At 34.7% G+C, this 14905-nt stretch overlaps 1 protein-coding gene across 2 annotated transcripts in view; it reads left to right on the plus strand.

Moving 5' to 3' along the window:
- Positions 1–14905, plus strand: part of ME1 (malic enzyme 1) — a 202648-nt gene that overhangs the window by 156236 nt on the left and 31507 nt on the right. For both annotated transcript variants that reach the window (XM_004386048.2, XM_023740369.1), the window contains exons 8-9: positions 10912–11009; positions 12783–12896. In XM_004386048.2, coding sequence (XP_004386105.1) covers positions 10912–11009; positions 12783–12896 — 212 coding nt within the window. The remainder of the gene's footprint in view (positions 1–10911; positions 11010–12782; positions 12897–14905) is intronic.

Raw genomic sequence — 14905 nt, forward strand, 5'->3', positions numbered from 1 at the left:
GGACTCCTTGAAATGTCCATATAGCAGTTAAAGACCAGTACGACATAACTTTGAATGATTATGGTAGAAATAATAAGAATCAGAGTTCAGTTTAAGAAAAAGTATGTGAAGTTCAAATCATCAAACAAAATGAGCAATTAGAAATCAGTGTCAGAATTTCTTTCAGCCCAAGCCGGGAATTCAGAGGTCAGGGCCTAGAGCGCTTCAGAACTGAAGTCCAGAGCACAGAAAATCTGAGGCAGGTTGCCAAACCAAGGTCAGGAGCACTGTATGTGGGGAGGTCCTAAGAATCAGTAGACTATTCACCCCAGCAGGTTGCCACTATGGAGGCATTAAATAAGTTTTTACCCCAGCTAATATGGCCTAAAATATGATCTGCATACAAACATTCTGTATATTTCCACATAGGGGTTTTAGAGTATCACTGCCTTAGCCTACAAACAGATAGGTTTGAGAAAACATGTCTAATCTCTGACCAGAGACAACCTTTGGTAAGTTATTAGGGTTCTCACTAGAAATGACCGAACTATTTTGTGCATTTCTCCATGCCAAAAATTGTGTCCTTAGTGGCACATTTTCCCCCATATGTTTCTATTTTACCTTTTTAACATTATGTTTTTATCATTATGCCCACGAATATAATTACTTTACCCACAGAAATTGCATTCCAGTGCCAACAAAAATAATCATGTGACCATTAGAGCCTTGCTATGTAAATAAATGTTTTTATGCCCTTGGGACAACTGTTTTTTTTAACATGTGTTATTTAAAGATATTTTATGAAAAACATTTGATTAAGGAAAAATATACTTAAAATTCTGTAAGATTATGATCTGAAATAATCTTAAATGATATGGATATTAGTTTAAAATTTACTTTAGAACTTAATGTATTCTTATAAATTATTTTTAACTGAAAAAAATGCACAAATTAAATAGAATGAAATAATTACTATTAACAGATTGGACATTTAATTATGTAATCTCAAACTCACCAGAATTCCACAAATTCAGATCAAAAGAATAAGGTCTCAACCTCTGGTCTTTAAAAATCAACTATAGAAGAGATTTTTCTTCTCATCATAGCCTCTTGGGAATGGCTGTTCTGTAATGACATTCCTAATATTACACCTAGAAATTTTAGCTGTAATAAAGTAGCTTGATCTGTTAGGTTTTTGTTTTATAAGATAAAGACAGCCTAATCTCGTACTAGGGAGAAAGATGTGGCCATTTACTCCCATAAAGATTACAGCCTTGGAAACCCTACAGGGCAGTTCTACCCTGTCCTATAGGGTCACTATGAGTCGGAATCGATTTGGTGGCAGTGAGTTTTGGGAATCTTGTACAGAATACTTTGACAATTGAAAAGATCAAAATCAGACATGATAGAGCAGATATTTCACAAAAGAAGGAATGCCATTGGCCAGCAAACATGTTCTTTTAAGGTTTAATTGTTACTGTTGTTAGCTGCTGTCGAGTTGCTTCTGACTCATGGTGACCACATGTGTGTAGAGTAGTACTGCTCTGTAGGGTTTTCAAGGCTGTGACCTTTCGAAAGCAGATCACCAGTCCTGGGCAAATGAGAAATGTATTTTCTCTCTCAAGCCGGCAAAATTTTTGATAACAAAATTTATTATTTATAATCCCAACAGTTAATGATACTTTACAAAAAAGAATATTCTCATACACTGATGGTGGATTGGTAAAACTTTTGAAGCAGCAATATATATCAGAAACCTTAAAAACATGCAGATCTTCAACTTAATAATTCTATTTTAGGAATTTATCCTAAGGAAATAAATGTATGTAAAACAAACGTACCAGAATATTTATTGCGATGTTATTATAAAGTTAGAAGCCTTCTAAATATCTAAAAAGAGGTTTGGTTAAATAAATTATCATAGATTCATACTGCAGAATATTATAACTATATAAAATATTATTTTAAAATATTAACATGGTAAGATATTCCTAAGATTTTTTAAGTGATAAAAAAGCAATCAAAACAGTAAGTATGGCATGAAATATTTTTTATAAATTAAAATTTTCTTGAATATAGAAAAAATCTGGAAGAGCATTAAGAATGATTATCCCTGGACAATGGGATTATTAGTGATTTTCTAAAAATCTTTTGTTTTTCTGGATTTTAATTGTTTAATGCATTTGCTACAATGAGCATATATGTATAAATCAGTTTTTTAAGTTGAAAAAGATCACATATCGCACACTTAGTTGTTGAGCCATCAGATCAAAAATACCTAAAGTGTAATCTTTTGTTAGCTGAAATATTTAATATCAAAAGCCTTTTACTTCCATTAGTATTCTTTTCAAAGTGGTGTCGATATTAATTTATATTGTAATTTGGGATTTGCTAAAGTCTCATACAAATGGCGTTGCATCTTCATTATGTCCTACTTATTTGACACCACTTGCTGGGTAAGGAGCCCTGGTGGCACTGTCGTTACGACCAAAAGGTCAGCAGTTTGAATCCACCAGCTGCTCCTTGGAAACCCTATGGGCAGTTCTACTCTGTCCTAAAGGGTCGCTATGAGTTGGAATCGACTTGACCCCAATGGTTTTTTGTTTGTTTGACAAAATGTTAGATATAACTAATTATAGCAGACAAGATAAGTTATATAGAGAAAGAAAATAGCATTGTGACTATACTTACTCCTTCCTCCTCTTCATAGATGTTTTTCTGAGTTAATACTCATTTGGTTTAACATTCAAAATTAATATTCCAAAACACATATGGTAGAGTCCATAATTGCATTCCTGTGCATCTAGATCTTTTTATATTAAAATGCGAGAAAATATTTAGAATATTTTATTATATTAAAAATTGTCTCATTACATATTTACAGGAAAAAGCACATGAATCAGAACGTCGGAATATTTTTTCAGATATTTTCATTGCAAAATAATTTAATCTAGTGGATTTTTTTCATATATTACTTTATTTTACTAATAATGAAACTCAACCATTTTGGAAAAACTCATCAAATATGTTTTTTTTCCTGTATCTTCAATCTCTCTCTACTGCCTTTTTCCCCTTCACCTATAACCGTGCTTAAATTGCTTTCATTCTGAAAATGGTGGCTTCAACCCTGTATTCCCTCCTCCTCAAACTCTTTTCACTCTTTCCTTAAAACTAAGAATAAAGTATTTGCCTGCACCCTACATTCCTGCCACTCCCATCTCCATTTTCATCTGTTTCTTTTCTTATCTAAGCTTCTCCAAGGAGTAGATTGCACCTGCTCCACTCTGTTCATCATCTCTTATTTCCTATTCAGCACTCTACCCTCCAACTTCAGCCCTAACATGTTGCCACTGAAATAGCTCTCCGAAAGGTCCCTGGTGATGTAATTGCCAGATTCAATAGCCATTTTTAATTTCCTCTTTTACTTGACCTTTCTTCTGTTTATCCCTACTTCCCCTCTTCGTTTCTATGCTCTCTTGCCTTCTCCTACCCCTTTGATCATTTCTCAATCATCTACTCTATATCACATTCTTCTGACCCTTCTCCTTGAAGGTTCATGTTCTTTTGAGTTCTCTCCTTTGGCCACTCACTCTGAATAATGTTATCAATCCATCTGATCTAAACACAACTACACATTTTCAAATTCTAAATCTTTATCTCCAGCCCAGATATCTATGCTGTGTTCCAAACCTGTATATCTAACTACCCTTTTGATATTACCACCTGAATAATACATAGACAGGAGGCACAAACTCAAAATCAAACTTATATTTTCTCCCCTAAACTTTTTCCTAGTCATGTAAGCAAGAAAACTTATAATTATTCTTGACTTTTTCCTTACCCATTCTATGCATATATTCACAAAAACCTCTTGATTTTATCTGTTAGATATCTCTTCACTCTCTTACCTCTCAGACTATTGCATTGTCTTCTCAACTATTGCAGTAACCTCCTCATTTGTCTACACACCTCTGGCCTCAAAACTCTCAAATCCATCCCTGAGACTGCGTTCTGAATTTAAAATTCTTCAAAAACATCTGTTATTTATAGTATAAAGGCTGGAGCTCCTTAGTATGTAGTAGAAGGCTGTACATGATCTGACCCCAACACTTTTCTAGCCTCAAATTACTTTGCATTCCAATAAGTTGTGTTTGCTTCAGCAACACTATTCTCTCTACAAGTTTCATGTATGTTCTCTCTCCTCTTATGATTTTGGAGATTCAGTGCACAGTGGAGCTCATTTCTGGGTCTTTACTATAAGGCGTTGGGGAACTATAATTAAAAACCAACCACCTCCCAACTCAGAAAACCTCTCCTCAAAGGAGAAGAGAATGAAAACAGTTTTATTATTGAGTAAACATTAAACCAGAATGTGATGTATCCCAGGCAATCTGCTAAAGAGATTGCAAAGACAGAAAGAAATCTCACCCTTTATATAGCCAAGTAGATGCAGCCCATTTCATACATGGTCTAAAGGTAAACGAGAACTAGGCCTCAAATAAGAGAGTTTATCAGCACCATTTGTTACACTTTTGTCCTAAATTCACCTGGTTATTGTGGTAGCCACCAGGGGTTAATTGCCTTTATCCAAAGGAAATATAAACTTCTCATATCTTTATGAAAGGAGATCATTTTACAGATTGGAGCCCACAGAGGTTAGGCTCTTACCCTCCCACAGAAACTGAGAGAATCATCTTCCTTACTGATTACATTTTAAAGAGATGCATATCAAGACCTTGAGGAAACATTCCTGGTTGTAAATCTGGCAAAAATTTAGTTGGCCTTTCAAGAGGATTTCCCAAGAGGCCAAAAGAAGGAAAAAAAAGGTTGTTTTGTTTTTGTTTTTACAAGTTTTCTAAAGTTAATGCTTTAAGGAATATGGAAGGGGGCAGTCTCTTTTTCTTTTTGCATCAAGGAAAATTGTATATACATATTTTTTTCTTTCAGTTTGCATTTACCCTTACAAAGGTAACCTGTATGGGACATTTTCTTATGGAATACTTCATGTCAGTCTCTTTGGATCTTTTCTTCTAATCAGATTCCACAGAAATTATTTTTCTAAAATCATTAATTTCTGCCAGTATTCCTTGAGGGGTCTCTATATTATGTCAGCTTTCACTTAATCTTACTTTCAGTTTGGCACTCTTACCCCCAATGATGTGTGGCATCCTACAGCCTAAAAACCCTCTCCAAAAATAAACTTGTTCTCTTCCAAACTTCCAGAGTGGGTGAGGGTCAGCCATCTGCTACAAGGAGAGAGAAGCACACCTGGATTCTGATTGCTTCTTAACAGATTATAAGGAGCACTGGTGGCACAGTGGGTTAAGCGCTTGGCTGGAACCAAAAGGTTGGTGGTTTGAACCCACCAGCCACTGTGTAGGAGAAAGATGTAGCATTCTGCTTCTGAAAAAATTATAGCCTTGGAAAGCCTATGGGGCAGTTCTACTGTCACATAGGGTTGCTAAGAGTTGGAATCAACTCAATAGCAACTGGTTTTTTATTTGTTTGTTTGTTTTTGTTTCCTGTTTTTAACTCCTCCTTCATCCTCACTTCCAAAGGCCCTTGGTGCTTCCTGTATCTGAGACTTTTGAGAGTTTTGCTGTATGAGTTTAATTGCTCCTTAGCTTTTCCCACTGCTGGTCAAGAATCCAGCTTTCTTGAGTCTGCTATGTTATCTGCCTTCCACCTTCTAAAATTGTGTTGTTAATCTGCCTTCCACCTTCTAAAATTGTGTTGTTAATCTCTTCTCCTGGTTTCCTTGATCATGTGAGTTTATATCTTCTTTTTTTTTTTTTTAATCCCTTTTCTATTGTTTTAGTGGAGTTTGTGGGGAGGAAAGAAAACTTAAACGTGTGTTTTCAGTCCCCCATTTTTAACAAGAAGTCATCCCTGCCTCCATATTGCACATGCTTGTCTGGCCTAGTATATCCTCTTACCTATCTGTCTTCCTGGACCTCTCACGTTAAGCCTTCAATACTGTGCCCAGGTAGTACTTATTCTAGATGTGTTGGCTCCTGCCTAGACGAATTTACCTATCCTCTAATACTTCTAGTTCATGCACTTTATGTGATCTATTTATTTAACAGCACAGGAGGATTATAATTGTTTAATTGCAGTCTCCCTTACTACTTATGTATGATAATTCCAATCAGATTTAACAAATTGTTGCATTAGTAGAGGTCATTCTTTGATAAAAGATCAGACTAATATTAGACACCCCAACTGATTATGGCTTCTGTTTATGTTGAAGTCATATTCATTACAAATACAAACAAAAGTTTCTAAAATTTTAAGAAGATTCAGTCTTTTCTTAGTATCTTGCTAACAGTGTTAAATATTAAATGCTGTTTAAAACTGAGAGTAAGATATAAATTTCAGCCTTACCTCTGTCTGCTTTACTAAAATATTTAGTTTTTAACCTCTAAACAAAAGCAATTTATAATTGTGAGAAACTTGGCATTTTTATGAGATGTCAGTTAATTTTCCACATTTACTCCCTTCACTGCAAGGAAATTTAAATCAAGGTAGTACCAGGCCATGTGCAAGAATCATGTTCCAGTTAACTTTGTGGTAGTGCTAAAGATATCTTTTGAATTTTGTATTAACTCTAAGAAGAAAAGTTTAGATGTCTTATATGGCCTCAGAAAATACTATGAGATATAAATTTAAATGTAAGGCTCTGATATCCAGTGTAGATAGACCTGTTTTGCCTTATTTGGGACAATATTTCTAAACCTAAAGCATTTTGAATTTTAATAGGGGATATTCTAGAATAATTGTATGAAAATAAATCACCACATTATAATTAGTTTCTTCTGGAATATACTGTCTTTCTGACCTTATATGCCTAATTCTATTTAACATCAAAACACTAATACAAGTATTGTGATTGTCCTCCTGTACTCCCTGTCCACCATTCTTGGTGGCTGAGGTCCAAGATGGTGTGTCTGTGTCGCCTTAACTGGTAGGGGACCTCCACTCTGTAACTCTCCTCATTCCCTGTTCCCTTGCAGTTTCTTACTCCGTCTGGTGCTTGGTTGAATTCTTTATTCCTTCATTTGACACTTAAGCTTCCAGGATTGATGATTGTAACTGTTTTACTTAGTTTTTCAGGTCTTTGCTGTAGAGTGACGGTGTGGTGCTTCTGTCTATAGGGCCATGTTGGTTCCGCCCCACTAGGCTGCAAATCACCAGCTCTTTTCTACCAGACTGGTGGGTTTGAACCACCAACCTTTTGGTGGTTAGCAGCAGAGTGCTTAACTGTTGCATCAGAGTTTAAAGTTCCTCATTCCAACCTTCTAGCCAATTTACTTCAACAGAATCTGAGATAGCTTGAAATACTATCTGTGAACAACTACTTACCTAATGATCAGTATTTATACCTCTTTTTCTAATTTAAATTCTCATTCATCTGCTTAAAAACTGTAGTGAATTTATTTTGATTTGCCAGACAAATTTTCTAATCCTCTCATGAGAGCTTCCCTACATAGATTAGCCATATTTTTGTACAGCCTTTTTGTTTAAATAATGCACAGAAGAGTGGCTTTTGCCTAATATGGGATTTACTACAGTTCATAACTTATTGTAGTGGTGGCTCAAAATTGCAAGCATTTTATTTTTGTGACCCACATTGTGTCCCTAATTTTAAAACATGTAAGAGACACACAGAAAGCCTTCTACAGTGATCATTTCTTGTGGCCTTATTTATGACTACCAATCTTACAAGAGAGAAACAAACTAAAAGATTGAAAATAACAAATATAAGGAAATTTATTTGTGAAATGTTGAATGTTTTTGTTGCTTGATGTCCATAACAGTTCATCATTGTGTCATTCATCAAACCTCTTCTAACTTTCTTTTTTTTTTTTATATCAAATAAGGTGTTTTAAGTTTAGTTAGGTTTACTCCCCAGCTGAGTGATTTAGGAAACATAATAGGTAGAATGTTACTTTAGAGGAGTAATCAACCAACTAAATGTAGATACAGCTGGAAAGCACTGCTAGAAGCTACAAGGTTTTATTCCAGGCATGAGCTATAAAGAAATTGAGCTATGTAATTATGTTCAAAGCAAGAGAACGGCTCTGTAATCCATGAATGCTTATACGGCACAGTAATACAGTTAGAACTGATGAAGTTTCTGTGCGTATGAGGCATGATGAGGAAAACACAATTTTTATCCTGGATAAATTTTACATTAACTTTTGTCCAGCACTTTTGGGATCCACCAAAAATGATCATACAGAGAAAGTCGAAGAATGTAATAAAATCTGATTTTAGTTGCTATTAACCATTAATTTTTCAATTTAGAACATTAAATTCAAAATGTATTATCAAAAATTCATTACTACTAATGCCATTATCAGCAAGCATTTATTGTGTGCCTTCTTTGCATGTGCATTATTCTTGGGGCTAAAGCTATAAAGATTCAGTGAAACAAGTAGAACCCCTTCCATAGCACTTAAAAAAGCCTCTTTGTACTCTCCATCATATGGGTAGATATTTGTGACATAATTTAAATGAATTTTCATAAAGGATAATTAGAAGGTAGTTTATAATAATAGTTAAATGCACAGACTCTAGACTTAGGATGCTTCAGTTCAAAATCTGGCTTGGCAACTTAGGTGTTCTGTGACAATGAGAAATTTCTTAATTTCTCTGAGCCTCATTTTCCTGAGTTGTAAAATGGGAGTTATGATAATACCTTTATCTCTTGGGGCTGTTGTGGGATCACATGTGTAAAGCATTTAGTATAGTGGTTTGTATATAATAAGTGTTGTTGTCATGTCAGCTCTGACTCGTAGCAACCCCATGTGACAGAGTAGAACTGCCCCGTAGGATTTTCTAGGCTGTCATCTTTACGGAGGCAGATCCCCAGGTCTTTCTTCCCACAAAGACCGTGGGTGGGTTTGAATGTCAACCTTTCGGTTAGCATCCGGCACACTTAACTGTTGTGCCACCAGGGCTCCTTATATAATAAATACTCAATGTTAATGAAATGCTAAAGTGTGTGGCAAACAAATATTCACTTAGTTCCTACCTTTTACAAAAGGATTAATGCTAGATACAAAAACCAAAACCAGTTGCCGTCAAATCAGTTTCTACTAATACCAGTCCCATATGTTGCCGAGAGTATAACTGTGCTCCATAGGGTTTTCAAGGCTGTGGCTTTTTAGAAGCAGATTGCTAGGCCTTTCTTTTGAGTCCTCTGTGGGTGGGTTCAAATTGCCAACCTTCTGATTAGTTGTCAAACACTTGACTGTTTGAACCTTCCAGGGACTCACTGATAGATATTATGGTAAATATAAAAATGTTTAAGTTCCTCCATCATAGGTTAAGTGTGGTATCTGTTGTCATTACCTGTTTAATTAGCCTGTAGACTAGACTGCGAACTCCTTGAGTAATGAGCTATAGCCTATTTATTGTACTTACAACACCAGAACATCATTGTTGCTCAGTAAATGTTTATTGAATGTATGAACAAATTTACGATTTAATGTTTATGCATATAAACATGTATGCTACCTCACTAGGTGTATTATTTTAGTAGAGCCAATATATTTTACAGTGTTTCACCTGGAAGACTGTAAATTAACACAGGTGACCGGAACCACTTTAAAGTCAGTGGGACAGACACTTTGCCATCTGTGCTAATGTGCACAACTGTTGTTATTGTGTGCCATCAAGTCGATTCCCACTCATAGTGACCTATAGAACAGAGTAGAACTGAGCCATAGGGTACTAGGCTGTAATCTTTATGGGAGCAGATTGCCAAGTCTTTCTCCCACGAAGTGACTGGTGGGTTATAACCGCCAACCTTTCTGTTAACAGCTGAGCGCTTAACCATTGTGCTACCAAGGCTCCTTAATTAAAACTTGGGGAAAAAGAAGAGTAGGTGAGGGAACATAAAGAAAAAGAGATCAAGGGACTATATAGTAGAAAGGGATAGTGGTAGCCACAGTTGTTTGAGTGCTACTTTGTATACTAGTGCCAAAGGGGCCATTTTAGGTCCAAGATGAATATATTTATAATGAACTGTGTCCTTTGAAAGTCAGGCGAAGCAAGGCAGCAGGCAGGTCAGTCTTAGGCATGTGTGTGATTTCTTGTCTTTCCTTTGAAGGGATTAGAGCCTAGTTTGCAGGAGCTTTAAGGATCTAAGCCAGATTCACAATCTTAGAAGGGTGTTTACATTTCAAATCCTGTTATAAGTTTGAACTCCATCCTTTACAGAAAGTAGCCGTTAGAGTAAAGCAGAAATTTTACTAATCTTGCTTTACCACTGATAAAGCTATAAGATGTGATCCTAATTATTTTCTGTTTCTGCTGTGTCTCTCTTGGACTCTTTAGGGATTTTTCCCTAACAAAATTCCATGAAAGCAAAGACTTGATCTCCTTTGTTTACTGCTGATTTGGCAGCACTTAGAACAATGTCCTGGCACAAGTAGATATTCAATTTATATTTGCTGAGTGAGTGAAAGCATTTTAGTGTATCTGCTAAAGGACAGTCTCTGTATAATAATTTCCACCTCTGAGATAAGCAAATTATAACTAACTCTTAATCGTAAATCAAAACTATGAGAAATATATTTCATTGAGGAAAAAAAATTTCTCTAAATTTATTCAGCTAGTAAGCAAGTCGAAATGGAATCCAAATAAGAATCCAAACCCCAAGCTCTTGTTTATTGCAAAACCAAAATAAGTCACAGAATCTTCTTTTTGGGAAGCTTTCGAGAATAGAATTAAGCTGCTATCTTAAAATATTGATGTCAGTAGCCTGAGAATTTCACCTCATATGCAAGCATATAACTGCAAGTTCCCTTTCTGTACCAGTTAACTTGTTGCTTGATAGTTTCAAGATGTGAACAAATAATTGAGGCTTAGAATTTGACAGGGACTCTTTGAGGATCACTCAGAGATATTTATTACTTGTTTCAGGAACAGCATCTGTTGCAGTTGCAGGTCTTCTTGCAGCTCTTCGAATAACCGGGAACAAACTGTCTGATCAAACAATACTGTTCCAGGGAGCTGGAGAGGTACCTGCCTTATATAATGCTTATGTTCTCCAAAACTAACAAATATAATTCATTTTCATTACTCATTAATTTGAGGTTTAAGGTATTCTTTCAAATTTATATTATATTAGGACTATAAGCTTTGTTGAAAGAGTCCTAAATCAGGTATTGAGACGTTAATTTTTTTCATAAGGGACTTTATTTAGTATAGAGATATATTCTGCCAGTTTTTAATTGGTAAGTTTATCAAATGTTGCCATAGGTTTTTGTTACTCATATTTAAGGTGCTGTGCATCAGGAAACAGTTTCCAATGTATAATTATATGTGAAGACCTTTAAGTATTTAAACTATTATATCTGATGCTGACCTTTAGTATCCTCCAGTGTCACATGCAAAACATTTCTTACTTAACTCACATTTAATGTGTACATAGATAACTGTATACATATTTTTAAGAAAAAAATATTTTGAATTAAAGTACAGAATCATAGTACATTATAACTGTTCACATGCAAAAGAACCAAAACATCTTAAATTGTTGGAAGGAGACAGCAGCAAGATTAAATTATGCAGTGTTTTGTTATCATTTTCTATAATTTTACCATTTTAAAAGAAGAAAACAGCTGCAGTAATAACTCACCATAAAATAGAAATTAAAATGTCACCTGCGTTTGAACTTCTTTTGAGAAAATTGACAAAATCTCTTTAGAATTATAGAATGTAGAATAAATGGAAAAATACCTGTGACTGTATATATATTTTAAGAAAGCTTTAAAACTTCAAACTTAATATGGTTATGAATAAAACAGTGTATTACACTGGTGTAAATTTGCGTATACTGTACGGTGGTTTTGACTTTTGCATGTTCTTAAAAATAAAACAAAATACACAAAGTTAGAACTTACATGCCAAGATATAAAAATGTAAATCACAAAAACATTTTCACACTGAAATAAAGGAAAAACCAAGGATCAGTAACAACTCATTAAAATTTGAGGTTTTTTTTTTTCCTGTGGGTTATTACATGCTGTATTTAATTTTAGTAAACCTCTTCTTTGAATTTCTAAGGATTTTAATGAATGGCACAGGCCAATTCTTGACACTCAGAAGGACAGAGGTATTCATGGTTAGATGATTTAAAATTGGCACTTGTTTGTCCCTGAAAAAGTTTTAAAAATTTCATAGATTATCACAAAATTTATTAAAGACAAAAGAAGTTGATACTTTTTTTCTTGCAAGAAATTTTACAGTACTTTCTTTGTCCAAGGTAAGAAAGAGAGTAAATGATTGCTTGAGAAAAGAGATTTTAATGTCAGTTTTAGTCTGTCATCTAATTGGTCAAGTTCCCATCCAAATAACCAGGCCTCATTCTTGAAATTCAATTAGAGGAGCTTGAGCCTAACAATAAACATTATAATTCCATGAGCAAGGTTCACCAGTTCATTATTTTAAATTCAATCCTTTCTTGTTAGGAACAAATCTTGATTGTATTAACAGAATTAAAGATACTGACAATCAAGAATATCAGTGGTTTATCTGTGACTAAATAGCAAGCCACATAATAGTATTTATTTTGTAATAAGGAGAGTAAATAATTGTCATTGGTCTTAACCCAAATATGAAACAAAGCTTTCCTCCTAGAATAAATGAATGAATATAGTCTTTAGCTCAACAGACAGAGCCATTGTGTACTTCCTTACTAACAGACACAAAATGAAGTGAAGGGTAACTCTTGGTAAAAATATCATGTGAGACAACTTGTAAAAATTTTGTTTTCATAACCTCTTTCTTAGGCTGCCTTAGGGATTGCTCACCTGATTGTTATGGCTATGGAAAAAGAAGGTTTACCAAAGGAGAAAGCCATCGAAAAGATATGGTTGGTTGACTCAAAAGGATTAATAGTTAAGGTAAGCATCTGTCATTTTTTAACCAGAAGAAAACCAATATGCCATGCTGGATGACTATCTCAAAGACTACTGCTAGCTTCACTCATCCCCCTTAAACTGTGTGAAAAGTATAGCCATTAAACATGAATGACCGGGCCATGTAGTAATACTGATATTCTTCTGAATAAAGAAGAAACCAATGGCTCAGGAATAGAATCTATCTGTGATGTGAGTAGGTTCCTTGCAACTCTCTGGGTTGTGAGTGTACTTGAATCAGTTTAGTTTCTTACTGAAGCAATTTGATACTGATACAGATGAAACACCTAGATCTAGCACCTTTTATCAAGAGCTATCTTTCAAATTGCACACTAGCGAGAAAGAAAGGAGGGAAAAAAATGAAGTAGCTACTCTTTTACCTGCTACCAATCTACCTTATCTCAACCAATTTTTTGAGGGTTTTGAATGGAAATTTCTGAGAAGGGCTTTAATAAATGGGTTGTTTGAATATTAACTTATCAAAGCCTCAGTTTCCCTAGCTTTATTAGAGATGGTAGTGCCCACTTCATAAGGTTAGGTGAGAACTAAATAAGACTAGAAATGTGACCATGTTGCTGTATAGTTAAAAGGCATTATTGTTACTTGCGCCATCTGTGCACATTCAACAACTCTTCCTTCAACTGCTAGAAAAAATATATATAAATCCTCTTCCTATATGAAGAGGAATTTTAAGGAATAACCAGTTATAAGCAGTGTCTTCTGAAATTTAAATTAATATAGACACAAATGTGAGTATGTACAAATTTTCTGGAAAGCCGTTTTATGTATATCCAGAGCCTTTAAAAGTTTATGCCTCTTACCTGGTAGTTTCCATTCTAAGACTCTATCCCATAGAAGTAGAGCTGTGTACATTGTTTTATTTATAAGGATATTATCACAACACTATTTATTATATGATTTTTTTGTCACACATTATATACAATAATGATCTGTTGTTGTTGTGTGCCATCAAGTCAATTTCAACTCATTGTGTCCCTATATGACAGAGTAGAACTGCCCCATAGGGTTTCCTAGGCTGTAATCTTTACTGGAGAATTTAGTCCTGTGGGGCTACTGGGGGGGTTCTAACAGCTAACCTTTCCTTTAGCAGCCCAGCACTTAACCATTGCACCACCAGGGCTCCTTATGCTTACCTGAATAGAGGATAATTGTGAAATAAATTGTGGTATAGCCACATGAAAATAATATGCAGACTTAAATTTTTTTTTAAATAACTGTAAATGACATGCTAATAGATTCATAATATTATGTTAGGTGGAAAAAGCAAAATACTATAATATAAATAATGATTTTGTTTAAAAAACAGAGTTGAATAAAGAATCATAGAATGTTAATCAAAATGTTAGTGGTTATCCTGGAATGGTCATCTTACTTTAAAATTTATTTTTGATTAGTTTTAGTACTTTTATTCCGAAATCGCCTTAATTATGTGTTGCTTTAATATTAGAAAAATACAAGTTTATCTTGTAAAAATAATATAGACAAATTTTGCTTTAAATAAAGAAAGATATATGCATGACTTTATAGCAAATGAGTATTATAAAGCAGTGAAACAAGACAGAGACTTTTAGTATAGACGTCTTTGCTTAAAAATTGCTATTGGGTTGAAGAATCAGCATATAAAAATTTGAACACTCTAGTCATGTGGCATGCATTGTGGGCAGAAATATGAACATTTACTGAATGAAATTTACGGATGAGACATTGGTCTAGACTCTGGGGACACAATAAAATCCTTGATCTCAGGAAGCTTGCCACATACTGGGAGAAACTCAGACAAGGCAGGAATTACAATACTATATGAGAATACTGTCACAGAAGTATGTCCTAGGTACCACAGATGCACAGGAGAGGATGCCCCTGGCTGCGCTAAAGAGAAGGATGGGAATGCTGAGAAGGATTCCAAAACAAGATAGCTCTTAAGATAAGTTTTTAAAGGAAGAGTTATGAGCTTATCAGAAGTGTCCATAGCT

This window comes from Trichechus manatus, unplaced genomic scaffold, assembly GCF_000243295.1.
Source record: "Trichechus manatus latirostris isolate Lorelei unplaced genomic scaffold, TriManLat1.0 scaffold00154, whole genome shotgun sequence".
In the NCBI taxonomy this organism is placed as follows: Eukaryota; Metazoa; Chordata; class Mammalia; order Sirenia; family Trichechidae; genus Trichechus; species Trichechus manatus.